The 18,557-nt window shown below is 47.7% G+C and overlaps 1 protein-coding gene across 2 annotated transcripts in view; it reads left to right on the forward strand.

Annotated features, from left to right (window-relative positions):
- Positions 1 to 18,557, forward strand: part of SMYD1 (SET and MYND domain containing 1) — a 48,013-nt gene that overhangs the window by 17,565 nt on the left and 11,891 nt on the right. Inside the window, exons 3-9 of one of the 2 annotated variants that reach the window (XM_045808883.2) lie at positions 2,089 to 2,302; positions 3,227 to 3,357; positions 5,392 to 5,430; positions 7,439 to 7,628; positions 14,077 to 14,169; positions 16,228 to 16,391; positions 17,428 to 17,596. In XM_045808883.2, coding sequence (XP_045664839.1) covers positions 2,089 to 2,302; positions 3,227 to 3,357; positions 5,392 to 5,430; positions 7,439 to 7,628; positions 14,077 to 14,169; positions 16,228 to 16,391; positions 17,428 to 17,596 — 1,000 coding nt within the window. The remainder of the gene's footprint in view (positions 1 to 2,088; positions 2,303 to 3,226; positions 3,358 to 5,391; positions 5,431 to 7,438; positions 7,629 to 14,076; positions 14,170 to 16,227; positions 16,392 to 17,427; positions 17,597 to 18,557) is intronic. The other variant, XM_045808884.2, reaches the window with a different exon arrangement.

Here is an 18,557-nt window from a genome sequence, read left to right on the forward strand (position 1 = left end):
TGACAGAGACAGAGGGAGGGAGCACAAGCAAGGGGAGCATCAGGCAGAGGGAGAGGGAGAAGCATGCTCCCTGCTGAGCAGAGCCTGAGATGACACTGGGCTCGATCCCAGGACCCCCCAGGACTCCCCAGGACCCCGGGATCATGACCTGAGCCAAACGCAGACACTTAACTGACTGAGCCACCCAGGCATCCTCCTTACGTGTTTTATAGCTGAAAGTTTGTGCTTTTGCTAGCCTCTCCCTGTTTCCTCCACTCCCCAGACCCTGGCAACCACTTTACTCTGTTTCTATGAGTTTGAATTAATTTCTTTCTTTCTTTCCTTTTTTCTTTCTTTCTTTCTTTCCTCTTTCTTTCTTTCTTTCTTTCTTTCTTTCTTTCTTTCTTTCTTTCTTTCTTTCAGACACCGTATATAGCTGATACCATGCAGTTTTTGCCTGTGTCTGGTTTGTTTCACTTAGCATAATACCCTCAAGGTCCATCCACACTGTCTTAAGTGGCAGGATTTTCTGCTTTCTCATGGCCGAATAAAATTTCATTATATTTGTTTACTGCATCTTCTTTATCCTTTCATCCATTGATGGACACTTAGGTTGTTTCCATATCTTGGCTCTCATGAATTATGCTGCAGTAAATGTGGGAGTACAGATGGCTCTTTACTATCCTACTTAGTCTTTAAAGCACAAAGTAAATGTTACCTTCTGTGATGGGGAGCTCACTCACTTTATCTGCATAGTCCCAGTTGGTGGTTTCTTCTGATACTGAGTTGAAATCTGTTACCCTCTGAGCTTTGTGACCATTCCCTAATATTTAGAGGTAACAGACACCCTACCCGACCCTTATTTTCTCCAGTGCTGTCCTGAGCTCCATGTGGGGGTACCTTGGTTCCCAAGCACCTGGGATCCCCAGCAGGGCATCTTGGCAGAAATAACTCTGTGACCCAAACCAGAGGAGAAGCAGGCCTGTTCTTTGCCAAGGGGGTCCCTCAGGGACTGGATCTGCCTTAGGCCACCGCCTCTGGAAGGTCCCTATCCAGTGTGCATTCAGGGAGTAACTGAGAGTTTCCAAAATGTCCCTCAGTCATAGGCTTCATATGGCTGGCATGGGCTGAACAGTTAACAAGAGGACCCTCACTGTCCTCAAGGTGAAGTGCACCCCTGTCTCACACTCAATGCCTTGTGCTCTCCAGGGCTCCCTCCTGTCCCACCTTGCCTCCACTCCTCCTCCAGAGCCCTGTGCCCCAGCCAGGCCAGCCCCTCCCTGCTTCCTGCATATGCCCAGGCTCTGGCTGCCTCCGAGCCTTTGCCCCTACTATTTCCCCACCTAGATTGTCTTTCCCACCTCTTTCTCTAGTCACTAAGACTATAAATAAGTTCACACACGTGGACATCCTTTACATTACTTTGTCTTCTAAATACCACATCAGGGGATGTGTATTATCCCTCCTGGGGCTAGGTTCAGGGAGGTTCAGATGAATTGCCCAGGGTCACACAGTAACTGGAAATGGACTTGAACCCAGGTTGTTAGGCTCCTTCTCCAGTGGCCTTCTCAGTTAGCCGTACTATCAGGAGAGACCCAGGCTGCCACACCTCAGTGTCCCCAGATCCCTTTCATAGTCTCATAGACCCCATATGACCTGGTTCCTGCCCACCTCTCCACCTGTATTTGCTCTCTACTCCTCACTCCCTATGCTCCAGCCACCTTGGCCTTCTTGCTGTTTCTCCATTGTGCCAAGCTCATTCCTTCAGGGTCTTCGTACTCACTGCTCCTTCCCCATCTGCACAGAGCCCGCTCCTTCTGTTCATTCCATTTTCAGCTCGAGTGCTCCTCCTCCATGTCACCTCCCCTGACCACTGTGGCTTCCCTTCCCCCAGCCACTCTCCATCATGTTACCCTATTTTATTCTCTGCATAGCACGTAACATTAGTTGAAATTTTTAACTTAGGTCTCCCCTACTGTAAAAAGCTCCGTGGTAAAAGAAATCCCGTCTGTATAGTTCAATACTGCCTGGCTCGCCATAGGTACTCAGTAAGTGTTTGCGGAAGGAATGAATGTGTCGGGGCAACCCTAACCCTGCCCCTCTCCCCAGGCTGGCAGCCCGCATCCTGTGGCGGGTGGAGAGAGAGGGCACCGGGCTCACGGAGGGCTGCCTGGTCGCTGTGGATGAGCTGCAGAACCACGTGGAGCACTTTGGGGAGGAGGAACAAAAGGAGCTGTGGATGGACGTGGACACCTTCTTGCAGTACTGGCCGCCCCAGAGCCAGCAGTTCAGCATGCAGTATATCTCGCACGTCTTTGGCGTGGTAGGGTGCCTCGTAACGTGGCCAGGGTGGGGAGGGGGGGAAGCTGGGATTGGTCAGCCAAGACCTATTCAGAGGCTGCTGGGCGGGGGAGGCCGAGAGAGGGACTAGAGGGGACAGAGGCCTAAAGTAAAGAACTTTCATCCCCTTTCTTTCTGGCCTTGCTTACTAGGAAGTCATTCCCTCCCTCTTGGAAGCTCTCATCCCACACACAAACGATTTGTTATCTCCAAACGGTAGATTTGGGTAGAAATTTACCTCCTTGTTTATCTGCACTTTCTGCTTTTTCTCCTGTTCATATTGAAAGCAAAGACCCAATCACCCCCGCCGGTCACTTTGGAAATGAGACCATTCCTTTTCCCAGATATGGTGGGCAGGATAATGGAGAGCCTGGAGCCGTGGGCTGTGGACATCAGGGAGAGGAGAGGAAGGACTTTTGGAGAGTGCTGCCTTGGCACAGCAAAGCCAGACCTCTTGTAGCCGTAAGAGTCCAAGAGGTGGGGGAAGAAGCCTAGTGGCTAAACAGGCTCGGGCCACGTAATACCCGCACCCCTACACACACAGACAGACAGAGTCAGGCAGAGCAGGGCACAGAGAGAAACCAAGACAGTGACCGGGGAAGACTCATGTGAGACCCAGAATCAGGAAAAGGGGGAGACTTCTCAGAACCAAAAGTTCTGTCTTTGACCTTTGTAGAATACAGCTACTCAAAACTTCCGAGGTGGCTTTGCCTTCTAGCAAGTACGGTACTCTCCCAGGGTGCTTATCTTGAGGGTCCTTTGGAGTGACTTAGAGAATAGGAGACTCTCTAAGCATCTCTAGGATGAGACTGAGTCTTCTATTTTCTTGAACTTTCAGCAGCCAGGATGGTGTTCTGTCCCTCATTTATGTATGTTATCTGACTCTTTGATCTTTTCCTCTGCGTAGATTAACTGCAATGGCTTCACACTCAGTGACCAGAGAGGCCTGCAGGCCGTGGGTGTGGGCATCTTCCCCAACCTGGGCTTGGTGAACCACAACTGTTGGCCCAACTGCACTGTCATATTTAACAACGGCAAGTGAGTATGTCTTTACCTGGGGATGGTGTGTGGGGATGGGGAGACCTTAGGGTGTTTTCTCCACTTGACCTAAAGCAAACCATGGAACCTGAACTAGCATGGATGGGCAGCAAATAGAAATTTCATTCTAGAACCATTGTGGATAGGAGAAGGGTAATGAGGAGGATAGCAAAGAATTCCACGTGGGTAATTTCTGAGTCTTCGCATGTTTCTTGAGGCTGCCTAGATGTGTTAAGTAAACATCTGACTACTGTTTTAAAGCTCAAAGCCTGGGATTATCTATCTAGAGGTCACTGCAGAACAACATCAGCTGAGAAGGTGCTTGGCAGGAGCATACAGTAGTCAAGGTCCCAGCAGAAATCAGAAGGCACACTCAGAGTTTACCCAAAGAGAATTTAATAACAGGACAATCTGCAGAAGTAAGGGTAAAGTTTAAGAAACTAACAAGGAATAGTGAGATGTCCAGAGTCTAGCAATAGTATGAAACCATTACCCCCTCTAGACCTAGAGGGGTAGGTGTACAATACTGTTCTTATAGCTGGTGAGAGCTGCAGCCATGGGAGAGGTTCCTTTCTCCACCCCCCACCCAATAGCTTGGCTATACTGGTAGAGAAAGCAGCCACTGCTGGAACCATGGTGAGGCAGAGAGGGAGCCAGGAGACTAAATACCCCAACCTCTCTCTCCTCCCACTCTCTGGTCTCCTACCATTGGCCAAACTCTAACCAGAAGCCAGAGAGCAAAGGACCCTGGGTGATGAAGCCCTTTAGAGGCCAGAACTCCCCACCCCCCACTCCAAAGGCACAGATCGGGGGACGGACAAAGAATATGTCTTGGGGGTGGGCATAAGTGGAGAAGTCAGCAAACAGGAAGAGACCCTTGTCCATGGCTCAGGGCTGGGGGAATTTGGGGGAACAAGACCTAAGCAATATTACTAATTTTGCTCTTAGAGATAAGAGAAGATTTCATGACAGATGCAAGTCAACTCTGAGCCATCAACAATGAGCAGGTTTCCCCCCAAAACTTCCTGGAAACCAGAGACAATGCTTTCTGGTTCTCAGTCAGGAATCAAGCCTAAACCCCAATCTAGCAGGGACTCTGATTTCCCGTTTCCTTCCTATTTCTGGAAGCAAGGGCCTGCATGACACCAGGCTCTTAAGCAAGTAAGAAAGTCACTCAAGACAGAGAAGTTTATTTGGGACCCAGATGATAATTTTCCCCCAGCATCTGCGTTTCCCTTCCTAAGTTTCTTGGGGTCACTGGCATGGACCTCATGGAATCCTCCTCAGAGGGGCTGTTGTCCCAGGTTAGCCTGGTTGGCCAAGGATCAAATTCAGCCACATATGGGGCTGGGCTTTCAGGATGCCAGTCCCCCAAGCAGTGGTGACCCAGGGCTCCCCTTGTCACTACATGTGACAGCCACAGGAACCCGGGAGCCCTTTCTGCAGATCATTTCTGGTGTCTGCTCTGGCTTCTTTGCATCCACTAATTTTGAGCAGCCACATTTTACCTGGCTTCTTGGCTGTTGTGCAAGAAAAGGTGACTTTGCAGTCACAGCCTAGCTGCCTGCCATAGTGGAAAGAACACAGTTCTAACCCCAACAAATTTTATACACGACCTGTGTGACCTAACCAGTCTCCATACACAGTTCACACGGTCCCGGAGATGGACACCAAAGAGGCAACACTTCTTCGGCCAAGATGCTGGCGAGTAGCATCCCGTTACATTTTTTACCACCTACTTTTAAATGCACTGTCTCATGGCAATCCCCTTACCAGGTTACAGTTGAAAACACTGAGCCCAGGAAAGGCTGAGGACCTTTGAATCCAGAACTTCTCATTCCAAATCCAGTGCACTTTCCACTATACCAGGCTGCGTCTTGTCAAGGGAGCCCTGCTGGCAGGGGCTGGGATGTCAAGGTGGTTGTGATGGCCAAAACATCGGTTGCATCAGCTGGGATGCTGTGCCCCCTTGCTAGCTGTACTGGACTAGCCAATGGTAATGATTTCCATTCGGGTATCTGTTTTGTCTTTCAGTCATGAGGCAGTGAAATCCATGTTTCACACCCAGATGAGGTGGGTCAGTCTTTGCAAACATCCCTGTTCCTCTGACCCATCTCCCTCACTTGTTTGGTTTGCTGGGGCCGCCATTTCCCGGGATTTCCTGGCTGCTCTCCGTCTGTGATGTCCTCCTGCATCCCCAGAGTCTCGTCTTTGCTGAATGCTGTATTTTAAATGCATATACAGGAATCATTTTGTTCCTCACCCACCCACTCCCTGCTGTGCCTTTGCTTTCCTTTGCTTCTTTTCTTCCCCATCTTTCACGCCTTACTTCTCTCACTCTCGCAATCCCAAAGCATGACGGTCCCTTCTAGTCCACATCACCTTAGCAAAGCCCACACTGTCCCTCAAAGTCCTGCCTATCATAAAATGAGGACTGCTGATGTTACTGACCTACTAAAGGACTGTGTTTGTTTATAACCCCCAACTTCCCACCCAGACTGGCTTCTGAAAATAGCACCCGTAACTGTGATATTTTTGATAAATATTTATTCACACTATTCTGCTTACTGCTTCTGGCAAATTGTGATTTTAGTGGTTTAGGTTAGATTTTGCTTTGACTTTTCTTAATGACAAAAAAATTGCCTCAGATGGGTCTTTTTCTCAGGTTTGGTTTGAAAGTACTTGAAATGTTCTTTGGATTAAGAACAAAACTCTGCATGAGAGTTTGGGCTCTGGGAAGGCAGGAGTAGGCGTGGTTGGTGCCTTGGAGTCTGTGTTGGCCTGCGTTGCACGTGACTTTGGACGATTCCCATCATCCCCTGGGCATTTGATTCCATTTTGCTCTATAGAGCAAAGGTCAAGATGAGAGTGTCTCTGGGGACCTTCCTGGTTCTAAGTCTCCGTGGCTCTGGGCTGCATTTCTAATCTCTCCAAGAAAAGCTTGAATAAATTGTCCATGTGTGGCTCAATTAGCTGAACTCTAGAATTGCAGGGCGTTAGAGATAGAAAAGAGAGAATGGAGTGGTGGTCACTATTCATCCCCTGATCCCCACTCCAAGTAAGGTAAAATGGGGCATGCATATTTTCATATTTAAGTGACATTAAATTAATTTATTTTTGAAAATTCTCTTAACACGATTGAAACAATATGAGATACTCTAAGACCTTGCAAGAATTGGCTGAATCATGACGGGAAGCAAAGCTGCTAGAAATCCTAACTCAGCTGACACTGAATCACTGTTGAATATCATGATGGAGCCATGCCTGTAGAAGGGGTTGGTGGAATCATGGAACTTTACATCAAAAACTAGGGATGTACTGTATGGTGACTAACATAATATAATAAAAAAATGTTATTAAAAAAAAAAATCGACCACCCCCCCCCAAAAAAAAGAAGGGGTTGGTGGGAGCAGAACTGCTGACTTACCCCAGGACCAGACGCCAGAGATCCACACTCAACACTGGCCCAGGAGTTGGCCACATGGAACTATTTAGAATATTGGCAGGGCCCACATATCAAGGGCTTTGGGGCATCTCCTTTCCTGCGCATGGCAGACCCAGGAGGCAGACTGAAGACAGTCCAGGGAGAGTTGCATGATGAGGTGAAGCATGAATGGCACTTGATTTCTGATCTTGACTGTTGCCAAAGTGCTGTGGGACCTCGGGGGAAGTTCCTTCCTGTCTCAGGGTGGCAGCGCCCTTCTTTGTGAAATGGGGAGGTCGATCCCCTTTGTTGCAGACAATCAGTAGCTAAATGTACCGAGATAATTGCAGGCATGGAAGCTATGGCTTTGTGACCAGGCCCAGCCCTCTACCCGGAATCTATTTAATTGGATTTCAGAGCAGTTAACTCAATGGAACAGATTTGATTGTTACGATGAGTAGCGCAGAATTATCCAGAAAACTGTCCTTTAGGTCACTTTTCCCCTTTTTTGCGGGGCCAGGGGGAGGGAGGATTGGGAGTTTTCTTGGAGCACTAGTGGATGTTGTCTTTGAGACTCAACTCCTTGAGACCTTGAAGAGCAGAAACCCCACTCTGATGGCCCTGGGTCTGACTTCCTCTTTCCTCTACCTTCTCCAGAATTGAGCTCCGGGCCCTGGGCAAGATCTCAGAAGGAGAGGAGCTGACAGTGTCCTATATCGACTTCCTTAACGTCAGTGAAGAGCGCAAGAGGCAGCTGAAGAAACAGTACTACTTTGACTGCACCTGTGAGCACTGCCAAAAAAAGCTGAAGGATGACCTGTTTCTGGGGGTGAAAGATGACCCAAAGGTACGTGTGGCCCTGCTACTGGGGTATTTGCGACCCTCTTCTCCAGGCGCCGGCGAGGCTGGAGTTCCCCACTAACCAGCGCACCCTGGCTGCTAGTTCCTGGAGAACCAGCCGGAACTGTTGCTATGGGGTAGTGGACAGAGCGCTGACGACAGGTCCCAGCTAGCTGGGACCACCCCTTGCCAGGAGTTTGCGCTGGGAAGTTGCTCAGTTTTCTCATCTGTAAAATAGGAATGATAGCACCCAGTAGAAGGGGTTGTTAGGAGGATTGAACAAAATGATACATGTAAAGGGAGTGGCGTATAGGGTGGGCACTGAGTACATTTTAGTTCCTCTCTTTGCCCTTTTGCTGGTTAAGTAATGCTGAGAATTTCATATATTGAGACCAGATAGGCAAAGAGATTAGTTGCCTGGTTATCACAAAGATATTCCTAGTCCCCTGGAGTGGGTAATGTGGACATCGGGCAATGTGGAGATTGGTTAATATGCTGAACCCCTGAGTAGCCTGTTCCTGGTTGGTGGGGACACCACTGAGCAGCTAAAGGGTTATGGAGGGGGATGTCGGAAGCTCAGGTAAGCTGGGAGAGAGCGCAGCCATGGTGTAAACCAAAGGCTAAAACTGGACTCCTCCTGTTCCATTTTGCCCCATGGAAGGGTGCACAGGTGGCGGGCAGGTGGATCAGCACAGATGTGGGGGTCTTCTCACTGCTGAGGGGCTCAGAACAAAGGGCTCCAGCACTTTTATGGAGCCTGAGGTGGGGAGAGAGAGGGAGAGGGCACAGGGGAAGGGCTATGAGTGGAAAAGTGCTGGGTTCTGAGTTGGAGTGAGAGTGTCTTTAAGTTTACCCCCTCCTCTCCTGTAAGGAGGCCTCAGGAGATCAGGGCCTCAGATAAAGAGACCTAGAAATGAAGGCCCCTGGCTCGGAATGCAACTGTGTAAAGAGCATGAGCAGCGGAGGGTGCCGGGGTCCTCGACTGGACTCCCTTCAGACATGTTGGGAGGACACAGGTAGAACCTTTCTAATTGTCTGCGGTCAGGTCTGAAAAATTAGACCTAGGTTTTTAACCAGGAGCTGGACTCCTCTGGAGACGCCGTTCGAGCCCTTCTCTATAACCCACAGTCCACCGGTGCATTTAAGATACAAATACACAAATATGCTTCTTAATGAACTTAACTTCTGCATCGTATGTGTGGGCAGAAGTTTGTCTCTGATTAGAGCAAAGACTACAAGCAAAACTGACTTCTCAGTACAGATGGCGGGGCCACTCTCGATTAATTCATTACTCGATGCTGTCAGTGCTAATGTTTGGATAACACTATTTCCCCACTTGATTCATTTCTCTTGTTCATCCTCTGGCCATTCTAGACTTTTTTTTTTTTGCCATTAACTTTTTTGGGAAAGATTTTATTTATTTATGTATTTATTTTATTTATTTATTTATTTATTTAAGAGAGCGAGAGAGAGGGAGAGAAAGTGCATACGAGTGGGGGCGGCGATGCTGAGGGAGAGGGAGAAGCCGACTCCCATGCTGAGCAGGGAGCCCAAAGCAGGGCTTGATCCCAGGACCCTAGGATCATGAACTGAGCCAAAGGCAGACGCTTAACCTACTGAGCCACTCAGATGCCCTGCCACTAACTTATTTTTATTCTTAAGATACAATAATTTTTACTCTTTGCCCAAGCACTTCTCCTCTAAGAATTTACCTAGCAGATTTACTTGCATACGTGCACGAAGTTATGTGTATAAAGAGATACATTGCTGCATTGTTGAGAACAACAATTGAGTAAAACCTAAATAACCACCAATAAGGAAGTATTTAAATTAAATTACCTTGTAGCCACTAAAACCAATGAGGTAGATATTTGTGTATAAATATGGAATGAGCTCTATTTCTTAAGAATTAAGGGCCAAACATTGCCATGTGCATTAGTTCGCTAGGGCTGCCATAACACAGTACCCCAAAGTGCGTGGCTGGCAACAGAAATGTACGCTCTCCCAGTTCTGGATCCTGAAATCAAGGTGTCAGAGGGTCGGTTCCCTCTGGGGGTTGTGAGTGGAGGCTCCGTTCAGGCCTCTCTCCTTGGCTCTCAGCCCTATCTCTTTACATTGTCTGCCTTCTGTGTGTGTCTCTTTCTCTTCACCTGGTATTCTTTTTATAAGGACACCAGTCATATTGGATTAAGGGCCCACCCTACTCCATTATGACCTCATCTTAACTAATTAAGTCTACAGTGACCTATTTCCAAAAAAGGTTACATTCTCAGGTACTGAGGGTTAGGACTTCAACATATGAATTTTGGGAGATGCAATTCAACCCATAACACTGTGTATGCTACCATTTATAAAAAATAAAAGGGACACGTACACTGACAACACACACATGCACACACACACAGATCCATGCACATATGCCTGTGTAAGCATAGTCAGGCTTGATACAGACAGAAGGAGGAGGAGAAGGCTATAAGCAACAGATCAATGATGCTTAGTGTGGACAAGTCAAGAGTCACCCTTCCCAGGCAGGATACAAAGCAGTTGGGACCTGTGGATTAATATGAGGTTTTTTTTTTTTAAGATTTTATTTATTTGAGACAGAGAGAGAGCAAGAGCGAGAGTGAGAGACAGAAAGCATGTGTGGGGGGAGGGCCAGAGGAAGAGGGCGAAGCAGACTCCCCACTGAACAGGGCACGTGATGCTGGGCTCGATCCCAGGACTCTGGGATCATGACGTGAGCTGAAGGCAGAAGCTTAACCAACTGAGCCACCCAGGCACCCTTAACATGAGTTTTTTTGGTAGGAACAACCTTCTTTTCACAGACTCAGAGGTTCTGTATTCTAGGAAATGTATATGAGCATATATGTGCAGGGCACCGGGCACAGTACTGTAGGAGCTACAGGAAAGAATAAGCTCCTGTCCACCCTCACCCTGACATTCTAGAACCTGTGGGATACTGTGCGTTTTATCTGAAAGCCAGCCAGTCTTCCCTCGTGATGTGGGGCCCTGAGTATTTGTTTCATAACTCTCACCACTACTTAATTTTTTATTAAGAGACCAGACTTTTTTCTCCCTTCCAAAGTTAAATGTATATGGTAACCTGGATAAAAATAAAAACCAAACATTAAAAGAATGAGAAAATAACACCAAAATGTAGAAAATTCCCCTCAGCAGTAGCTTTGGAGCCTCCTTATTTAGGTTGATTAGGTTTTTCTTTTTCTCTCTCCCTAGCCCTTACCCCTGGTTTTCACAATAAGAATGTACTAGTTTTTCAAGGTTGGGGAACCAGCATCCCTCTTTGGCTCCTTTCTTCCTCTTCTAGCTCCTCTCCCTCCAGTGGCTCCTCCCCTTCTGCTGACTCTTCCCCCTCTTCTGATTCTTACCCTTCCTCCTCTAGCCTTCCTCTGGCTTCTCCTCCACTGGCATTTCCCGCTGCTCCAGCTCCTCACTCTTTTCCTCCTGGTTTTCTATTTACTTTGTGTTTCTAGGGAGGGGAGTCTCTCTCTGTAGGGTTCCTTTAATCCTATGTGCAGATCATGCTTTCCTCCTGCCTTTACTCTGAAAAGTGGAGCCAAGTGGAACAGCCCCATTTCCCTTTTCAGAATAGCTTTATCACATGTTGCACATGTAATTAACAACCTTCTAGCCAGGTTGTTTTGAGAATCTTGGCAGTTGCCTCCTTGAAAAAATTTGATTCACTTCCAGTGCTTGAAGTCACACTTTTCCTTACAATATCAAATTCAACAAGACTTTTTATTAACATCTGACCTCTTGGTATTCTCCAACTCTACCCTGCAAGCTATTGATTACTCCAGAAGATTCACTAAGAATTTTGAGTTTTAAAGATGATGGAACTTACAGTAGATTAGAGACCAGTGGTCATAAACTAGATTGATTTTATGAGCCACTGTTTGGGCAACAAGCTACAGAGGATACCAAAAATCTAGATTTGGCAGACGAGTGGTACACCGCTAGACTGCCAGTTACAGAGCTCTGTACAACTGGTGAGACATGGACCCCCTCTTATTTATGTGCTTGATTCAAATGAGTTTAGGAAAGGGACTATGCACTTAAATGACTTGTCTGGAACCAAGACAAGGTCGAGTTAACAGAAGGCTAAGTAATACTCTTTGGACTAGAAGATAGCCAGAAGCCAGAAGTCTCAGCCCATATCAAAGATCAAGACAAAGGTGAGGGGTGAGGTCTGTGAGCAGAAGTCACAGCAGTGGTGGAAGCATCAATGGTTGGAGTTGGGCCATGCAACTAGGTAGACAGGCAGAAGGATTCCAGGCAGGCCAGGTGCAGAAGGAAACGAGGACAGTCAAAAATGTGGGGGTAGACCAGAACTCCATAGAAGCCAAAGTAGGTGAGGTGAGGAGAAGCCCCTTCCTTTAGGAGATTCTGACCCAGAAGCAAGCGGCCCTGGCCAGGGGCCTCTCGTACGGCAAGCTAGACACTGTAGAACTGGCTCAGGACAGCTGGGAGACTAAGGGAAGATCCGATCTCCATCTATTAAGGGAGTTTGTAAGGGAACGAATGCCTATCCTTCTGTTACTTTTTGGTAGTTTAGTGAAGGTGACCTTACAAAACACTGTAAGCAGCAAATCTAAATGGAGCCACTGAGCTCAATTCCTTATAGTGAAAAATTTGGAAAACTGGAGAACTGGTTAAATAAATTATTCTGGCTTTATACAGTGGAAAATGCTACAATTATTAAAAGTGGTGACATATTTTGATATTGGTATGGGAAAATATCCATACCCACTGAGTGAAAGAACAGGCTATAGACAGAAATCTGGTCCTCTTCCAGTTAGAAGAAATATTTGGTGCTCTTGGCATATACACACATGCATGTGCACGCCTACAGGAATGCAGTTCGGCCAGTACATACTGATAAGGCTGTGATTGACGTGCTTGCTGTTTATGGTCACAGTGTCTGTTCTGATTGGTCAGTGCCTTTCCTATGCCAGTTGTTAAATATTTTAAATATTATTCCTGTATATATGCATTGGAAAATGTTTCTTAAAATGCTGCGTTCATTTTTGGGTGGATTCTAGGGCTTTCTATTTTATTCCATGCTTTTTTCATATGTTTTAATTTTTTAGTTTCCATGTATCAGTTTTATGGTCAAATAAATAACAAAGTTATTTTCATTTTGGAAAAAAGTTTTATCAGATTTACCTAAGCAAAAAAAAAGTTAATTCCAGGAAAGAGTTTCTGGTATGGATGAGCACAGCAAGTAAACTTTTTCTTTGGACAGTAAGAAGTTTGCACTTTTTTTCTTCAAAATTATGATGCCCTCATGGGCTTTTTAATTAAGGTACCCTTTTCCCTGAAATATCAAAGCCTCATTCTTTAAAAATAAGATCACTAGAGGGGTGCCTGGGTGGTTCAGTCAGTTAAGCGTCTGCCTTGGCTCAGGTCAGGTCCTCGGATCGAGTCCTGTATCAGGCTCCCTGCTGAGCAGGGAGTCTGCTTCTCCCTCTCCCCTTTGCCCGGCTCATGCCCTTGCGTGCTCTCTCTGTCTCGCACACAAAAGTAAATAAATAAATAAATCTTAAAAAAAAAAGATCACTAGAGGGACACCTGGGTGGTGCAGTTGGTTAAGTGTCTGACTCTGGTTTTGGCTCAGGTCAGGATCTCAGGGTCATGAGATTGAGCCCTGCATTGGGCTCCATGCTCAGTGCAGAGTCTGCTTAAGACTCACTCTCCCTCACCCTCTGCCCCTCCCCCCTCAAATAAATAAGTCAGTCTTAAAAAAAAAAAGATCATTAGATCGCTCAGGCAAACACTGTAAGCCTAATGAATCCAGATTTCACAGAGACAGCTGACAGACTCTCTCATGATATCACATGGTCAAGACAAAGAAATAGGAACTGATGCTAAGATACTTTGGAAGGATTTGAATGCCCACAGTCACAAATCCCCTCTTTAATAAACTTCAATGGCAAACTGAGTAAGATTTTTTTGGTCAAGCCTTAAGCTTCTGTCCTCAGCCCGGGGCTGGTCAGTATTTAAATCGGTGAGTTGAGCGAAGACTAAAATGCAAGGGCGTACCTGTGGAATATGTGGTTGACGTGAAGTAAAGAGGAACAATGGAAAATATTTCAGGTGACAGAATAAAAATCCAAAATGCCAGAGAAAATACCACAGAGATCAAGGTCAGATTATGCTCTGGGGTCCAAAAACCCAGACATGAGCACAAGGTGGGGAATGACTGGCTGGCAGCAAGACTCTGGGGCTTGGCCAGTGGAAAATGCACCTGAGTCGGAAGCTTGGTGAGGGAGCTGCAAAAGCTGTAGAGATCTGGAGCAGTGTGCATGGGAGCAAAGCATTCAGAAGGAGGAAGGCATCAATCTTGCACGACACTGCATGTCAAAGATGGCGACTTCAGGGATGCAGTGGGGTGCTTTGTGAAGGGGTCTCCAACTCCTCGTGCCTCTCTTTCCCAGCCGTCTCAGGAGGTGGTAAAGGAGATGATACAATTCTCCAAGGATACACTGGAAAAAATTGACAAGGCTCGCTCTGAGGGTCTGTACCATGAGGTAAGAATTCATTTTTGTAGGGATGGGATGGGGAAGAGAACAGAAAGGTTCTCTGGTAAGAGGGGGGGAATGGGGTGGGGTGGAGATGGGGAGGCTACGAAGCAGGTTGTTTTTCTGGAGGATGTCCCTTGGTTTGCTCTGTGACTCTTCTTGCCTTTGTGCCTCTTAGAGGTATGTTCTCCGTGATTGTTCAGCCTCCTGAAACTGGGTGTGGGGAGAGCACAGGCAGCCTGACGAATGTCCCTGGGGGATCTGTGATACCTCAGGGTGGCATCAGAGGTGGAGGAATGGAGATGGCAGTGGGTCGCTGGCTTTTAGTAGTTGAATGCACATCCTGGCTACAGTTCTCAGTCTCTACTAACTGAGCTCTCAGCCCCGGCTCTGGAAGCAGCAAGAGTTGTCACCTGGCTGTACACTAGGACCATTGAAAACTCCTGATGCTCAGACACAACCCAGGACAACTTGACCAAAATCTCTTGGGGTGCAACCCAGACGTCAGGATTTTTAAAACCCTCAAGTGATCGCATCAGGCACCCAAAGTTGAGACACCCCCCGCCCCCCGCCAAACACTGCCCCACGGAGCATTCACATCAGATTCACCTGGGCAGCTTGTTGGCAACGCGCAGTCCTGCGTCTCACCCCCTCAGTGATTCGGCCAGTCTGCAGCAGACCGTGAATCAGTAGTTTGTTTCCCAGCTCTTTAAACATCGCAGGCGTGTGGCTGGGTTTGGGAGCCACTAAGGAATGGCACCGCGAGAGGTTAATTTGTATTCGTTTCTATCTGCTTTTCCTTTATCTTCATCCTCCTCATTTACTCGTTCATTGCACATTTTTGAGCCCTTAGTGGGGTGACCGACGCAAGACCTGCTCCTTGCCTCCCAGGAGTTCTGTCAGGCAGGGAGACGGTCGCATCGATAGGGTATTATTGTACAATACGGAAAACCCACGTCAGACACATGACGCAGGAGCTGGAGCAACCAGTAGGGCTCTGCTGGTTCCATTTCTCTGATTTCTCCTCTTCCGTGTGAACTGAACAGGGTCAGGTGTAGGGCTGGACACTGGCCCCATGGGTTTAAGAGGATTGTCTTCCGGATGGATGGATTGCCAGCCCACATTTTGTCACACCCCTACCCAGTTGCCTCATGGGACTGGGAGAGTCTCAAAGTCAAATTAGCTTCCACTCATTTGAAACAGAAGGAATTGTGTGGCATTTCTCCCATGACAGTGGCAAGGGAAGAAGAGGAGAACCATGAGAAACTAAAATCTAGAGACCATCTGACTTTGTAGGGGCAACCGAAGCTTGTGTGGACACGTAAATCAGTCAGGAAAGTCTGACTCCAGGCTGACTGGGGTCAGGCCCGTCTTATTCCTCACCGGAACCAATGCGACATCCTCCCAGTGGTTCTCCCAGCCTCCTGGGACCCACCTCTCTACCGGCTCATCTAGAACATTTCCATGGGGGAATGATTGTCCAACCACACTGTGCATAAGGACCACCCAGGTACAGATGCCAGGCTCCCTCCCCCACATACTTGCTTGCACTTGGTCTGGGGTACGGCCCAGACGCCGCTGTTTTTAAAAAGGTCTCCAGGTAATTCTAGAGCGCAACTAGGGTGGAGAATCACAGGAATGGTGCTTAAGATAAAGCACAACTGCTTAGTTGGAATTCTTGCTCCATGTTTTACTACCTGTGTGACTTTGGCAAAGTACTTACCTTCTCTGTGCTTCAGTTTCCTTATCTGGCAAAATGGGAATGTTAGTAGTACCTATGTCACTGCATTGTGAGAATCAATCAATAAGTCTCTCCCTTTCGTAACTCTCTGCTACTTACTGATTATGAGAACGCCTCACTTTGCCACGTCAGCCCATCTCCCACCGTTACCCTCTTCATCCCTACACTGTAGCCAAATAGGACCGTTTAACTATTCAGATCACAAACCGGTGCTTTTCCACCCCTGTCAGCAATGTCCTCAACCTTAAAAGAATGAGCGTCAGTGTCATGGTGATGGTCCCCTGTGTGAGTGAGGCGGTAATGGACAGAGCCTGTGTCTCCTCCAGGTTGTGAAATTGTGCCGGGAGTGCCTGCAGAAGCAGGAGCCAGTGTTTGCCGACACCAACCTCTACACGCTGCGGATGCTGAGCACCGTGTCCGAGGTCCTCTCCTACCTCCAGGCCTTTGAGGAGGCCTCATACTACGCCAGGAGGATGGTGGACGGCTATATGTAGGTAGCCGTGCTGGGTCTCAGAAAGTGTCCTGCATGTGTCTGTTCCAGGGCTGCCAAACAGACAGCACACACGCTGCGTCCTCTCCCTCCTGTAACCCACAGCAGGCATCGGTAGTGGATGCTGGTCCGTCTTATCTTTACGACTGAGCCTTTCTACTGTGGTGCTCTGAGTAGTAATGAACAAATCATCAGGGCTGGCACCTGCGATGAAACCTATCTGTCATCCCTGGTCTTTCCCAAACCCTCCATCTCATCTATCACTTGGGCAGCATCTTCTGCTTTTGGTTTTCTTCAGGCTAAGTCCCTCTGGATTTTAAGTGCTTCAGAAAGTTTGTCCCCCTAGCAGTCAGCACAGGCAACCTTTTATTTAAAAATAAATAAATAAATGAATCAATGAATGAATGAATAAAAGAGGTATTAGCCATCCTTGCTTACAGATTATAAAATGCAAAGCCCTTGCCTTCCCTCTGCCAATGTCTTCTTTTGCCTTCCATGTCCACGCTGGCATGTGACTTTGTATCTTTGGCCAAATGAGTAAGTTGGCACAAGCAGGTTCCCTTTTTTGAGCAAATATTACTCATAAACAAAAGCCAGGAAAATGATACAATATGCTAAAAGGAAGCTCTCTTAGGAGGGTGCCAAGGAGGTGAGAATACAGTTCTGTCCCAAGAAGGATATTCAAGTTCTTTTTATTTCCCTGAACTTCTACTTTCCAGGAAGAGGGCTGGGGTGTCCCCGAGAGCTCCCCGCTTCCTGTACTCTTGTGCAGAGTCCTGACTCTTTTGCCCAGGAGGACTTGGCTTCATGGCCCCGGGCAGAGTCTCAGCTCCCACAGCCTCACCATGTGGGGTGTTTGGTAGCTCCTCCCCTTCTCTGTGGCTCAGTCCTGCCCCATGGGCTGCGGATGCCTCACAGCACTTGTGGGAGAGCAGATGGACCACGTCAATGAGGGTACTTGGTAAGTGGTCAGATGCTGTACAGATGTAAGGAAGGTTGGGATTATCTGTGACAATTATGTGCTGTGTCCACACAGGAAGCTCTACCATCCCAACAATGCCCAACTGGGCATGGCCGTGATGCGGGCAGGGCTGACCAACTGGCATGCTGGTAACATTGAGGTGGGGCACGGGATGATCTGCAAAGCCTACGCCATCCTCCTGGTGACGCACGGACCCTCCCACCCGATCACCAAGGACTTAGAGGCAAGTAGCATCTCAGGGCTCACCTCTTCTGGTCTGAGCTCTCTCTACAGATGGGAACTGGGTTCTGGACTCTGCTTTTGGAAAGTCCATAGACTGCCCACTGGACCAGAAGGGGATTCAGAAATGCTTTAGTCCGCTCCCCTTGTTTTATAGCTGAGCACACTGACGCCCCGGGAAGGGGCCTAGCCTGTCCACAGTCACATAACGAGTGGATGGCAAAGGTGAGGTTTGAAGCCCGAGATGCTCCAAGCGTGAACAGAGAAGGCCTACCCAGCAGTGTGCGTGCAGCCGCGTACGTTGGAAGACATGCTGCGTAGAGTGGAGCTGGGAACACAGGCCCAGGGAGCACGCTGCTGGGATTGAAGTCCAGCTGTATGAGCGCAAACGTGGCATGTGTGGGCCTCAGTCTCCTCATCAGTAAAATGGAGTAAAGGGATAGGGTTGTGATAAGGGTTCCGTGAGTTAATGTGTGAAAAGCACTCAGAACAGTGCCTAGCAAATGGCATGTTCTTAATAATTGCTAGTTTCCTTTGTGCTTTGAAGGGCTGGTTTATTTGAGGGTGACAGGGTTCAAAGGACTGTCCTCAGGCAGTATGGTACAGGGAAAGGGACAGACTTTGGTGTCATAAAATGTCTGAGAAGACTAACTTTATGCCTAGTATATTAAGCTTGACAAAGGCAGAGCCTTTGTTCTCTTATTCACTGCTCTGTCCTCAGCCTAAGAAATATTTCTTGAATAGAAATACGGGAGCGTGGGGGCTTTTCTGTATGTCACATACTATAAACTTCCTGGTCCATTGTGAAGTATGAAGGAATCTCACCAACTTCATGTGTGAGGAAACTGAGCCCTGAAGGGATTGTCACTTGCCTAACGTCCCACAATGTTCGTTGGGACCTATGTGCAGGATCTAGGGTTCAAATCTAGGTCCCCATTTGTCAGTTACTGCAAACGAACATTCTC

The sequence above is a fragment of the Ursus americanus genome, chromosome 7 (assembly GCF_024610735.1).
Source record: "Ursus americanus isolate L20-20 chromosome 7, mUrsAme1.1.p, whole genome shotgun sequence".
Lineage (NCBI taxonomy): Eukaryota > Metazoa > Chordata > Mammalia > Carnivora > Ursidae > Ursus > Ursus americanus.